The 12,175-nt window shown below is 48.4% G+C and overlaps 1 protein-coding gene across 1 annotated transcript in view; it reads left to right on the top strand.

The window, feature by feature from the left end:
- MAP2K4 (mitogen-activated protein kinase kinase 4) overlaps positions 1-12,175 on the top strand; it is a 67,519-nt gene that overhangs the window by 51,430 nt on the left and 3,914 nt on the right. The window contains exons 7-8 of the mRNA XM_009334055.1: positions 9,074-9,151; positions 10,198-10,346. Of these exons, the coding sequence (XP_009332330.1) occupies positions 9,074-9,151; positions 10,198-10,346 (227 nt within the window). The remainder of the gene's footprint in view (positions 1-9,073; positions 9,152-10,197; positions 10,347-12,175) is intronic.

Genomic DNA, 12,175 nt, shown 5'->3' with positions numbered 1-12,175 from the left:
CCAGTGCTGGGGGCGGGCGGGGGGGCGGGGGGAGCCGCTTGGCAGCCCCAGCCTCCCCCAGCGGCTCCCCTGCCGCTGCCGTCTGGATGCAACCAAGTCTGGCCTCCACCTCTCCACCTCCTCCATCCGTTCACTGCTGCTGTAGCATGACCCTCTGCGGTCAAGCAGGCAGGGCACGAGGGCTGTGGCAGGAGCAGGTCACACCGCCTTGTTCAGGACCAGGTATTCAAGCGTTCGTGGAACGCAAAAGCTCCTGTTTCCCGTAATATGGGAAGGATCGGGGTCAGGACTGGACCTGGGGGGTGAGGGCTGTGCTTTCCAGGTGCAAACTTTCACGGGTGATGAGGCCAGAAGGACAGCCGATTGAACGCAGCCAGGGAAGCCTCCTGATCCTGTGCCCAGACAGGTTGTGCTTCTGGTTGAATGGAAGAGATCTTTAAGAAAGAGAAACCAGATTTTAAGGCTCAAACTGCTGGTGACTCCAGTCTGGCCCTATCTGAGCTGCCACACGATAACTCAACTTTACTGATGACCATCTGCATTTTGTTATGCTTGATTTCTGGTTAGGATGTGTGTAACTTCATCTGTAGACACCCTCTCTTGGTTCCCTTTCTCTGCTGCATCATAGAGTCCTCTAGGATCAGAAGTTGTCCCCTTGCACTGCTTCCTGCTGGACTCCTTTTCTTTTCAGCATGTGTTTGAAAGCCTGCCCGTTGGTTAGGCATTAAGGCTGTGGAAAAATAACTGGGCTCCCTGCAATTCAGTCTTTTGTAACTAACTACTTCAAGGACTTCTAGAGCATGCCCACCAAAATTGCAGGCCCTCCGTGAGGTTCTGTGACAAAGTTACTTAGCGGGGCTGAAGCGATACCTTAGAGCCCTCCAAAACTGCTGCCTCTCCAGAGCTTGGCCCTGTTAATCTAATACAGTCCTTGGGAGCAGCGGTGGGGATGGCATTGAGGGGAATGCATCAAGCTCTGGGGTACGGGTGGCCTTCCAAAACAATGCCAGATGGAGAAGACCTCCAAAGTCCCATGTTAAAGATGCCGCTTCAGGTGCTGGAGAATCTACCCTAGTGCCCATGAAGTTGTCCTGGTCATTAATTATGGTCCTAATACCATTTTTTAAATACGAGTAAGTCTTGTTTTAACGGATGGCTGTGGGCTCTTGTTTCTACTTCGTTTGTAGAATTAAGGAGTCCTTTACTTGCCACAGCCTCTTTCCCCAGTAGGTACTTTCTGACTCTGATGTAGTCACCTCTTAAGCTTTTCTTTGAGGAGATTAGCGACTGAGCAGCTTATGTCCTTAAGGCAGATTAGATTGTATTTTACGGCTGTGCTATAAACCCCCCATTTTTTTAGCATCCTTTTACAAACGTAGACCCTGAAATTGAGCAAACTTCCAGTGTTTGTCTCACCTGTGGAGTATATAACAAGAGCAGCAGTTCCTAGCATGTTGCCCCAGCTACACTCCTTTAATCATGATGCTCCTCTGGGATTTCATGCTCTCCTGTCCTTTTCTAGGAGCCTGTCTGTCACCTCAGAGTGCTGCTTTTTCTGTCTGGCTGAGTGAGTCAGCATCCAGCCAGAGCCCAGCTTACCAAACGTTCAAATCACACTAGTTCTTCAGGAACCCTTATTTGTCACACTAGCAATATTTTTATAATATGCAGAAGTTAGCAGCACTAATTTTATATTTTCTTGGATATTATTAGCAGTAGGCCAAGGAAGGTCACTTTTGGGGTCCCATTATAAATCCTGTCTTTCCCACTCAATAGAGTCCTTTTAACAACAGTTACACTCTGAACTCTATCAGTGAAGCCGTTTACTAATGCAAATTATCGATGCTTGATTTAGTTGCAGTCCAGACAATGCACTGCACTAGTCCCAAGTTTATTACAGCCACACATTTACCTTTTTTAACAAGACGAATAAGGTCATCGAGAATATGCTGTGCCAAGCCCAACGGGACCTTGTTGCCTTCATTAATGTTCCTGCCAATCTTTCTGTGCCTAGCAAGTGTCCCCTGTCCACCAGTCCATCACTTTCCTGCAATCTTCCTGCTGTTGAGATGGAGGAATTGAAACGCTGTTAGGAAAGCCAGCTGGGAGGGGATGGTAGTCCCATGCGAACGGAAACCAGCGTCTCCACCTGGAAAATGCTGCTGGAGAAGTTTTTAAATGAAACATTCTTTCAGAGTAAATTTGTAAAGGAAATAGGAGGGGAGGAAAGGCCATTCTCTAGAAACATGATCTCTGCTGATAATCTCTGTGCAGCCGTGGGCTTCGTGGCTGACCTGGGTGAGGGGGAGGGACAGGAAATCAAGGAACAGAGGGGATTTTGGAAGGAATGTCTGAATTCAAAAGTCTAAGCAGGGATGAGTATTTTGGCTGAAGTATTTTTTGACAATATTATTCTTATCTCCTATGTAGGTGTAGAAGTGGTGCACACAGAGACAGTGTTACTGCTGCTATCCTAGAGGTGGTGGAGTGAGGAGCAGGGGGAAGCGGCAGGTCCACCTGGCCAGCAAAGACGGAAGAACTCATGTTCTCCACTTCCCTGTCAGCTTTTCCACCCATCACCCTGTGTGTCCTTTGCTCTGCTGCATCACACCCTGGCTGAGGAGCTTTGTCTCCTCTTAAAACCAGGGTAGGCTGCTGCATAGGATGCTGCATGACCCCTGTAGCGATTGGCGCTGTGATACAGGCCCAGAGAAAACGAAGTGTTAACAGCTTTTTCATCGGTCAGCTAGTACTGCAGAGGAGGGGTATAACCTTAGAAAAGACTTTACCCAGCACAGTGTGACTGTGATGCCTCACTTGCTCGTGTGAATGACTCACATCTGTGCTTAGACCGAGGCTTTTGCAGCACTGAGGTCACCTTCTGTGAGCCCCTACGTGCCCAGGAGGAGATCCAGAAAGCTTATTAGGCTTCACTGTGCATAAAAATCGAGATCCACATGAAATTAGACACCTGACCTCCTTAGCAGCCAGTAGAAGAATTTGGTGTCACCAAAGGGAGATCACTGTCATCTAAGGGAGATTGGCGTCACCTAAGGGAGAGCCTCCAAAACTTCCCGTAGAGCAGAGCAGTAACACCGGCCAGGAGGAGTGGATGGATGTTTACATCTGTTTGGAGCTCCCGCACCTACTGTAGGGCTGCATCTTGGGCACCGAGGTCTGCTCGAGAACCAGCCTGGCGAGTCCCCCCGAGGACAGTCACCTCACAGAGCAGGACTACCTCTTTTCTGGGAGATGGTGGTCATGTCCACAGGGTTGGTGGTGAGCATCTCCTGGGGAGGTGAGCAGTCAGGCTCTTCCTCAGCCTTACAGGGTCTGAACTGCCAGCCCGGCCCTGTAGAGAAGTCAGGGAAGGGGCTCGCAGGAATAAATGTTTGGAGGTCTCAATGAGCAGATGAGAGGGAGCTGCACACAGCATTCGCACGCTCTGGAGGAGGAGGAGACAGGAGAAGCAGGTCGAAGAACCCAGAGAGTCAGTGCCTCCTCACCTGCCCTGCTTTGTGCCCATCGCTTGTGTCCCAGCCTGGGCCGTGTTGTGACACTAACGCTGGCCATCGCTCCGTGCTCTGATTGAGTGTGCGAGAGGCCTGTGCAGGGGAGAGCCCTGAAGGCAGAACAACTTGCTTTTCACTGTAGGAATATTCTTGAGAAATACAGCAATGCGAAAAGTGAGTGACAACATTTTCCTTTACTGAACAGCAGAAGAATTTCCCAAACTAGTTATTTATGGTCCTAAAGATGGTTTCCATTGCTGTTGCACAACCCGGCAGGCAGCTGTTCAGAGACATTGCTCCCCTCCTTGCTGTGGCTTCAGTTTGGAGTTGGCCCCGAGAGCCAAGTCACTTGGGCAGTGACAGATGCTTCTCTCTGCGAGCACTTGCCGAGCCCCTCGCAGGGCACTGCCGTCCAAATGAGAAAGCCACGGTAATGGGGTCACCACCACAGGGGAGGTGGCATTTTTATCTTAGCGTCCCTAAACAAATACACATGTGGTTATTTTGGTTAACACAGCAGCAGAATAGCGTGCTAGGGAGCTGCGGCTCTTGCGTGCAAGACTCATATTCAGTTTGTGTGAGAGCAGTGAAGGTCTGTTAACTCTGGCTGCCCCGGTTCGTAGCTCACTGTGTGGTTTGCAGCTGAATTTGGCACAGATGACACTGCAGCTGCAGCCCGCACAGCCCTGCTTCCAGATGTGCAGTGCTTTACCATGCTCCCACCATGGGCCAAAGCCAGGGAGGTCCCTGGACTTCATTTCACACCTTTTTTAGTGCGAGAAGATAGTCTCCAACGGAGGCTGGCAGCTTCCATCTTGCACCCGTCTGTTCCTGTGGTTGGACAGAGGGAGAGTTTGTATCGTGTAGATTTTGTTCTGCTTTTTGTATTGCTAAAATTTAGCTCTTTCTGGTCGTTCTTCACTCCTGGTAACATTTTATTTTCTTTTAGTTTAGGGATGCATTGGCCTAAGTAGCAAATAAGAATTTGTTATGTACATTTTAATGACATGTAGGCAGTTTTGAATTTGCAGGGCATGTGGGATAAAATTCCCTGATTATATAACCAGTGAAAATCAAGATCTGAGCTTCAAGAATTGGGTTTTCCCAGAAATGCTACTTTGCTCTTTAGCAACATGAAACAGCTGAATACTGTAGGGCGTCGTGTGCGCATCTGTCCTTGTGTCACACCCGAATTGCCTGTGTTTGGTTAGCTGGGGGTTTGGAGGAGGGGGAGGATCAGTGCTGCCCACTTCTGCTCATTTTTCAGTCAAGGTGCTGGTGCTTAGGTGGACACTGAAATGGAGAGAAGCCCCGTGGCAGCCTGCACCCTTCCTTGATGCATTCATACCCTGCCTCTTCGCACCGTCAGCACATCCAGTGGTGGGTCTCCATCTCAGCCATTTCCTTTCCTTGCTTGCACTTGGTGTTAGAAGGACACCTGGCACGAGCCAGGCTTTGTCTGCAGCTCTCGTTCCAGGTCCCCAGACTGTGACATGCTGACTCTTCCTTCATTGGTGTTAATTGCTCCCATGTCATCTACATGGAAAATTCCCAGGATTCTTTCTGCTCTGTATTTAGACGGGATTTATTTTGGTCCATCCTGCTTTCCCTTTAACTGTGCCACCACGGTCTAGGGCCAAGACCCTGTTGTTCCGTCCGTGCTCTGCTCGGTTGCGGTAGCAGGCTGCCCCTGCGTGGGTGCTTCAGACGAGAAGCTCTGTCTCACCAGTGCCACCTACCTCACCAGTTCCTGTAACACACAGCCTTTTAGTACTTCAAGCCCTGCCCAAAATACCTGCTCTCCATGCAGTCCCATAATTCACTGTGCTGCATGGAAAGCAAGTCCTTCTTCTGCGGTCTGTGAACTGCTCTGCTCTGCTGCGAGATCCCTATGGATCTGTGGTGTGGGAGTCCTGGCGCTGGCAAGGCCAGCATCCCCATAATTTTGTGTGGCCCTGTGCTGGCTGGTCCTGGTGGCACCCTGCAGACATCACGATGTATCCCCAGCAGCGTGCAGGGCTGGGCCATCCCCTGCTGTTTCCGCACACCAGCATCCGTCGCATGCGTGGCGTGCCCCACGGTGGTGTGTGTGAGACTAAAGAGACAGTCTCTTGTTATAGGGTGGTCCTTGTTCCTGCGAAGTGACTCTGATTTTCCTAGTGGGAAGGTACGTGTCACCTGTGGAACCCATCTTGTATTGCCAAAATGCTTATGGCCTGGCATGGATAGCGCCCATGCCCCCAGAGAGCTGCCTCACTGTGGGGCAGTGGTCCATAGTGGCCTGCAGCACAGGTAGCATAGAACCATAGAACCTCAGAACGGTTTGGGTTGGAAGGGACCTTTAAAGATCATCTAGTTCAGCCCTCCCTGCTACTCACTAGATCAGGTTGCTCAAAGCCCCGTCCAACCTGATCACTTCCAATGATGGGGCATCCACAGCTTCTCTGGGCAACCTGTTCCAGTGCCTTACCACCCTCATAGTGAAGAATTTCTTCCTTATATCTAATCTAAATCTACCCTCTTTCAGTTTAAAACCGTTGCCCCTTGTCCTGTCACTACAGGCTCTGGTAAAAAGCCTTTCTCTGTCTTTCTTACAAGCCCCCTTTATATATTGAAAGGCTGCAACAAGGTCTCCCTGGAGCCTTCTCTTCTCCAGGCTGAACAACCCCAACTCTCTCAGCCTTTCTTCATAGCAGAGGTGTTCCATCCCCCTGATCATTTTTGTGGTCCTCTTCTGGACCCGCTCCAACAGCTCCATTGTCTTTCCTGTGCTGGGGACCGCAGAGCTGGACGCAGTGCTCCGGGTGGGGTCTCACCAGAGCGGAGTAGAGGGGGACAATCTCGGCCTGCTGGCCACAACGTTGCTGTGCCTGAGGGACAGGGAAGGGATAGCTTGATGTGCTTCACACCCATTCTTGCTGCTGGAACCAAGAAGGCAGGAGGAGCCACCAGTGTCTGGCAGGAGGCAAGAGGATGCAATGAGAGCTTTGCACAGAGGGAAGGCAGGACTGGTGCTGCAGGGCTGCCATCACAGCAGCATGGTACCAGCTGTGCCGCTGGGCTGATGGAGTCTGGCTCTTCTGGTGCCTGAGACCCAGGAATGCTGGAGGGGCTGTGTGGGGGCCATAGGCAAACAAGGCTGTTGGGGAGGGGCAGGTCCATCATGCTGCCCGTGGCATTGAGACAGGGCAGGATAGACACAGCATCACTCATGAGTGTGATTGATGAGAGTCCCTGGAAACTTCTTTTCAGCCTGTAACATTCTGTACGAGGGGACAGAGGAGGTGCCTGCCGTGCCACATCCAATGCTGGTCTGTTGTTGATGCCATGTTCTGATATCCACCTTCCTAGTGCTGGCGTTTTCCATTTGCTTTCTCATGAATATTTTGGACTGTTCACAGAAATATATCACTGAGAGCATTTTGACTTTTTTTGTACCCATAAGGTAATGTTATCCATGTGTTACTTCTAAGCAGAGGACAGCTTCAATTTGTAAGTCTGAGCTCCTCTTGTCCTTCCTGAGCCTGAGTGTGAGCCAATGCTCACCCATGGGCTCCTCCTTGAGACGTTTTGCTTCTTACTGAGATGTCCAGTAACCTCCTGAAACATCCAAGAGCATCCACATCCTGAATGTTCGCTGCTTATCAAACCATCCTCCCCTCAAATAAGCAAGTAGCAGGGACTGGGAATACGTATTTTCTATTCAGATCCTCACCCCTCTTGCTGTTTTCACATATTTTTCCTACTGTCTCAGCTACAAAATGGTGGAGAAGTTGTCATTACATTTCTGTTCCCCATATTTAAAGAAATGGATACTTGTATTAGCTAGTAATTCCTTATCAGCTGATTTGGTGGTCTGTTGATATGGTGTATGTGACTGAGCTCATCCAGCAAAGGCAGGGTGCTGGGTTGTGAGCAGTTAGGAGCACGGGTTTACCTGCAATATAAATGTGATTGGTTTTGACTGAGCTACAGAACGAACATGTGAAGGGCTGATGGTAGGTTTAAGAGAGTTTAGTTTTAGTAATTTTATTATTTTTATGCCCTCCCACCAGAATTATTGAAAAGTCCATCCAAGTCATGAGAGGAATAACTAATACATGATCTTAAGATGAATGGAAACCATAACCGAAGGATAAGAAAGCAAAGTGAAGGGCAGACCTAGGAGGGTGGGAAAGGCAGCGTGTTCAGGGTACTGCCTTTGAAGCTAGCCTGTTTCAAAGCAGATACTGTAACTGGAAGTAAGGATGATAAAACACATCAGTGGCACTGAGAAGGCAATATACCATGTAGTGAGGAGTAGTGGACACAAGAAGGTTGTAGGAGAAGCCACATATAGAACCACTGAAGCTTGGTAGAAACTTCTTCTCCCTTCTCTATGTGGGTATGCATGGGTGGTGGCCTGGGCAAGTTTCCTTGTTGGAGAAGATCCTGGTGACTGAGGGAATGGGAGAGGTCTGGAAGCAGTCACAGCTGGGGCAGCCACGTGTAAGTGATGGGCTGCAAAGAGGAGAGCTGGCAGCATGGCAGAGCAACCAGAAATGCCATGAGGGTTTGGGGGCTGGGAGGTATTGTGGGAACGTGGTAGTCTTCTCATGCGGTGGTCCACTGGAGGGTTGAGGTTGCACTAAGGGACTTCATTCATTGCATGGCACTCTTCAGCCAGCATCTGCCATGAAATTGTATTAAAATGTAGCTTACAAAGCAACCAGGGCTTTCATAGTATTTCCTGTACCTGATAATTTAGTATTTTACTGCAATTCAGGTCTCTCTATTATTGTTGTAGTCAAAACTGAATGAGACCCTGTTTCTTTTGACGTTTTAATTATTGCATTTTTAACAAAAGAAGGCAGAATTGAGGTTTTTCATAAAGATGACATGCAAAGCATAAAGATGTTTTGTGCTGCTCTGGATAACTCGCTCTTAGGTGCAAATTACCCATGTCGGCTTGATACTGTTTTCTATGGAAAACTTTTTGGATGTCTGAAGACCTTGTAACATCATGGTTGCCTTCAAGGGATGCCCAAAACCTTGTAAAGAAGAGCTGTTCTTAAAGTGCATTGTTTTTAATACCTCCTGAGGTTTAGCAACCAGCAGACAGTTGGGAAGAAGACGTCTGATAGATGCTGCTAAAGCTCAGTTCCCCGGGCTGGTGGATGAGAAGATGTTTATTCTGGTTCTTATGATTCCCTAGGGACAACTTTGCTGTAAAAACAGAGAAAGCAAGACTTTGTGTTAAAGAGATCCTGAAGTTAAATAAACCTAAATAAAAGACAGTAGCAATTATTCAAGCTGCTTGTTCAAAAGGAAAAAAAAAAAAAAAGGATTGGACTGTGCTGAATTGCCGTTTCAGCTCACCTTTTACACTACACCTGAATGAAATAATTCCTTAAGATGTTTCTCTGCTGGGGTTGGACGTCTGCCCTAGCAACAAGTTTGCCTCTAGAGCTGTGCCAGGCTCTGCCCGGCAGGACGAACTTAGAGTTTTTTCTAAGTTTGCCGATGCTTCTCATTCCTTCCTGCATGGCACAGTGTTTGACTGGTCCTTCTTCCTGTTTCAGCCTGAAAGGATAGATCCCAGTGCATCCAGGCAAGGCTATGATGTCCGCTCAGATGTCTGGAGCTTGGGAATTACATTGGTAAGTGAGTGGGGTTTAAACCCTCTGCTGCGCGGTACTTTCCTGGTGGGTAGCCTTGGTGCACTTTGCAGTGTGATGGAGTTGGTTGGTGTCAAACACGCGCTTGAAGCAAAACCCAGCTCTGCTGCGGTGAAGCATTTGCATGTGGTGATTGAAGTGGGCACCTCCTGGCTCAGAAAAAATATAAATCCCTTCAAGGCAGATGGCTCTCCTGAACCCCTGAGGACACATTTAGCTGCAGCTATGTTTTGCAGAGAAAGAGATGTGAGCAGGGAAGAGGTGTTGGATCATAAATGAATTTTGTCTTCAAAATCTCAGATGAGAAGGGATGGTGAGTGTGGTGGTGCAGAACAGAGCATCCAGTCTGTGTAAATAAGCTTCTCACAGCCCTGGCATCTGGTGTACTTTGGCTGTGCAGAAGACTTCAGTTAATCCTGGATCCCGGTTGCTGATTCCTCTCTGGCTTAACCGCAGCGCTGCTGGGTGCACACATTGATAAAACTGAAGAGATCTTCCCTTCTCGAGGTGGTGAAGTAGAAGAGAAAGCAGAAGGAATAAATATGAACCAGTAGCTTCTGTCTTCCCCACTGGCGTTTTAATATGCTCATTTTCATTGCCCTGCGAGGAGCAGGGAGTTGGACTCGATGATCCTTATGGGTCCCTTCCAACTTGAGATATTCTATGATTGTGTGATTCTCATTATCCGTTTTCTCTAGTGGTTGTTAGGATGTTTGGGAAGGGACTGGAGGATTTTACTCTCCTACTTTTGAACACCTTGGTAAGAGCATTGGTTCATTTTATGGTCAGTGAAAGCATGGCATAGCCAGGTTAAATCTGGAGGTGCTCCTAACGTAGGCAGCAGAACTTACTATTGGGTAAAACTTTCTCTCCTCTTCTCTCAGCTGAGCTTTGTATAGGGAATGGGATGAAGAATCTCATCTTAGTCTTCCTTTTGGGGGCTTCAGGGTCCTTGCAGATGTTTTCTTACCCTGATTGAACTTATCATCTTGTGTAACCTGCCTGGTGCTGTTGCTGTCTCTCTGCAGTATGAGCTGGCCACAGGGCGATTCCCCTACCCCAAGTGGAACAGTGTGTTTGACCAGTTGACACAAGTAGTAAAAGGAGACCCACCGCAGCTGAGTAACTCAGAGGAAAGGGAGTTCTCCCCAAGTTTCATCAACTTCGTCAACTTGTGGTAAGTGTTTCCTACTGAAAGGACTTGGAGTTGGCTTGTTTTGTCATTGCTAGGTATTTGGCAAGGGTCACATGCCAAGCACTTCCTAGCTTAGTTTCACATTCCTGTGCCAACGTGAGGGTGAGGACCTTCCACACTTCACTGGTTTGGAGGTGATGGGAGACTTGTCTGGGTGGGGGCTTACGGGCAGACCTTTGGAAACTGCTCTTCAGGGAAGGGATGAGGAGAAATGCCTCTCCTGAGCACAGACTCTCAGAGGTTGATAAGACACATGGCAGGAGGTTTGCATGACCAGGTAAGGGCCTGGCCTGTGTATCCTGTTCCTTGGTATGACACAGCCTTGGGACAGACCTGCTGTTTGCCCTTTCTTCTGCAGGCAGAAGCCTGAGACAGCTGGCGGTACTGTGTCGAGGTTAGGCAGAGGATCGGTACTGTTCTGCCTTTTGCCTGGCAAGGCCAGGAGCCTTCCCGCCCAGTTCTTCTCAGCACGGTGACTGTCAGGACCTGTAGCGGGTGGCTTGCTTGGTTGTTGGCTTCATGTCTTGTGTCAATCATATGTCAAGATCAAGGCTAGAGATGGTTTTCTGTAGGGCAGGGCCTCTGCAGTGCGGTTAGCCTTAGATGGAGAGTGTGCAGTGTTTGTGCAGGAGGGGCTTGGGGCAGTCTGTCTGCCTGCCACGTGTGTGTGGTCTTGCTTAGGTTAAGGGCTGACTGTGAATTTTCTGATGAAGTATTTTTCTATCAAAATGTGAAAGGAGATCAACATAATTTCATTAACCTAATACCGAAGCACACAGGAGATCCATCAGTATGACCTGCATTTGTCTTCTGGGACCTTCTGCCCTGGGCAGACCCAGGTGATGGACATCTCCAGCACACAGGTGTCCATCTCAAAGCTCTGTGACACAGGAAGACTTGGCGCTAGACAATTTTAACTTTCAAGAGGTTTTGTTTCAGGGTTTTCCATCCGCTGGAGATGTTTTTTGGGTTTGGATATTACTCTTTCAGAATTATGAATTTTTATGGAGGCTAGGTTCCACTTTCCAGCTGGCTGGAAGGAAGACCTGGTTATTGTCTTTGGGCTGCAGAAAACAGAGCACCAAAACGGTTTGCTGCTCAAAAGAAGTTCCCATTTTTCAGTCAGAAATGGTGCAGTACTTGGTTACAAAGTCAGAGTTGCTTTCCCCATGTACGGTGCAAGCAATCATTTGTTTCCCACATAGTTCTCCGTAGAGATGCCATATCGTTACAGAGTTTGCAAAGCCAGGAGCTTGCTCTCCTGCCCTGTATGCACTGGTGAGTTTGGCTCCAGATCACCCAACAGAGGAGCCTGTGTGGCATCTCTGCTGAACAGCAGCATCTTTGGCCCATGGATCTGATGGGGTCAATTCATATTTCCAGCCCATTTACCCCTCCCAGGGCCTGCTGCTCTGGAACAGCCACAGTGCATAGAGCATGGGGCAGTTTTCAGTCTAATTCTGGTTTTTGTTTAATCTGGTTTTGTAAATAATCTGACTTCTGCCTGGAATATTTATGATGTCTTCATAGCAACACTGTAGTAAACATTTGTCTTAATAACCTTTAGTTAAATGCAAACAGTAATCTTTGGTGTTACTAAGCAGGCAGGTGAGTCTCCAAACAGCTGTGCTTTTAGGTGATGGCATAACTCTCCTGGGCATTACCCTACTGTGAATCTAATAATCTTCTATTTTCGTGCATTCAAGAGTCGGGAAAAATGTTGAAAGAGAGTCCTGCAGTGTTGCTGCCTGCTCACTGTGATAGATCAGTGAAGAAAGGATATTTTTGATAATGTTCGATAATGTTAAAAA

The sequence above is a fragment of the Pygoscelis adeliae genome, unplaced genomic scaffold, assembly GCF_000699105.1.
Source record: "Pygoscelis adeliae isolate BGI_AS28 unplaced genomic scaffold, ASM69910v1 Scaffold11, whole genome shotgun sequence".
NCBI lineage: Eukaryota > Metazoa > Chordata > Aves > Sphenisciformes > Spheniscidae > Pygoscelis > Pygoscelis adeliae.
Note: the sequence above shows the minus strand (reverse complement) of the source record. Positions and strands in the feature narration are given on the sequence as shown.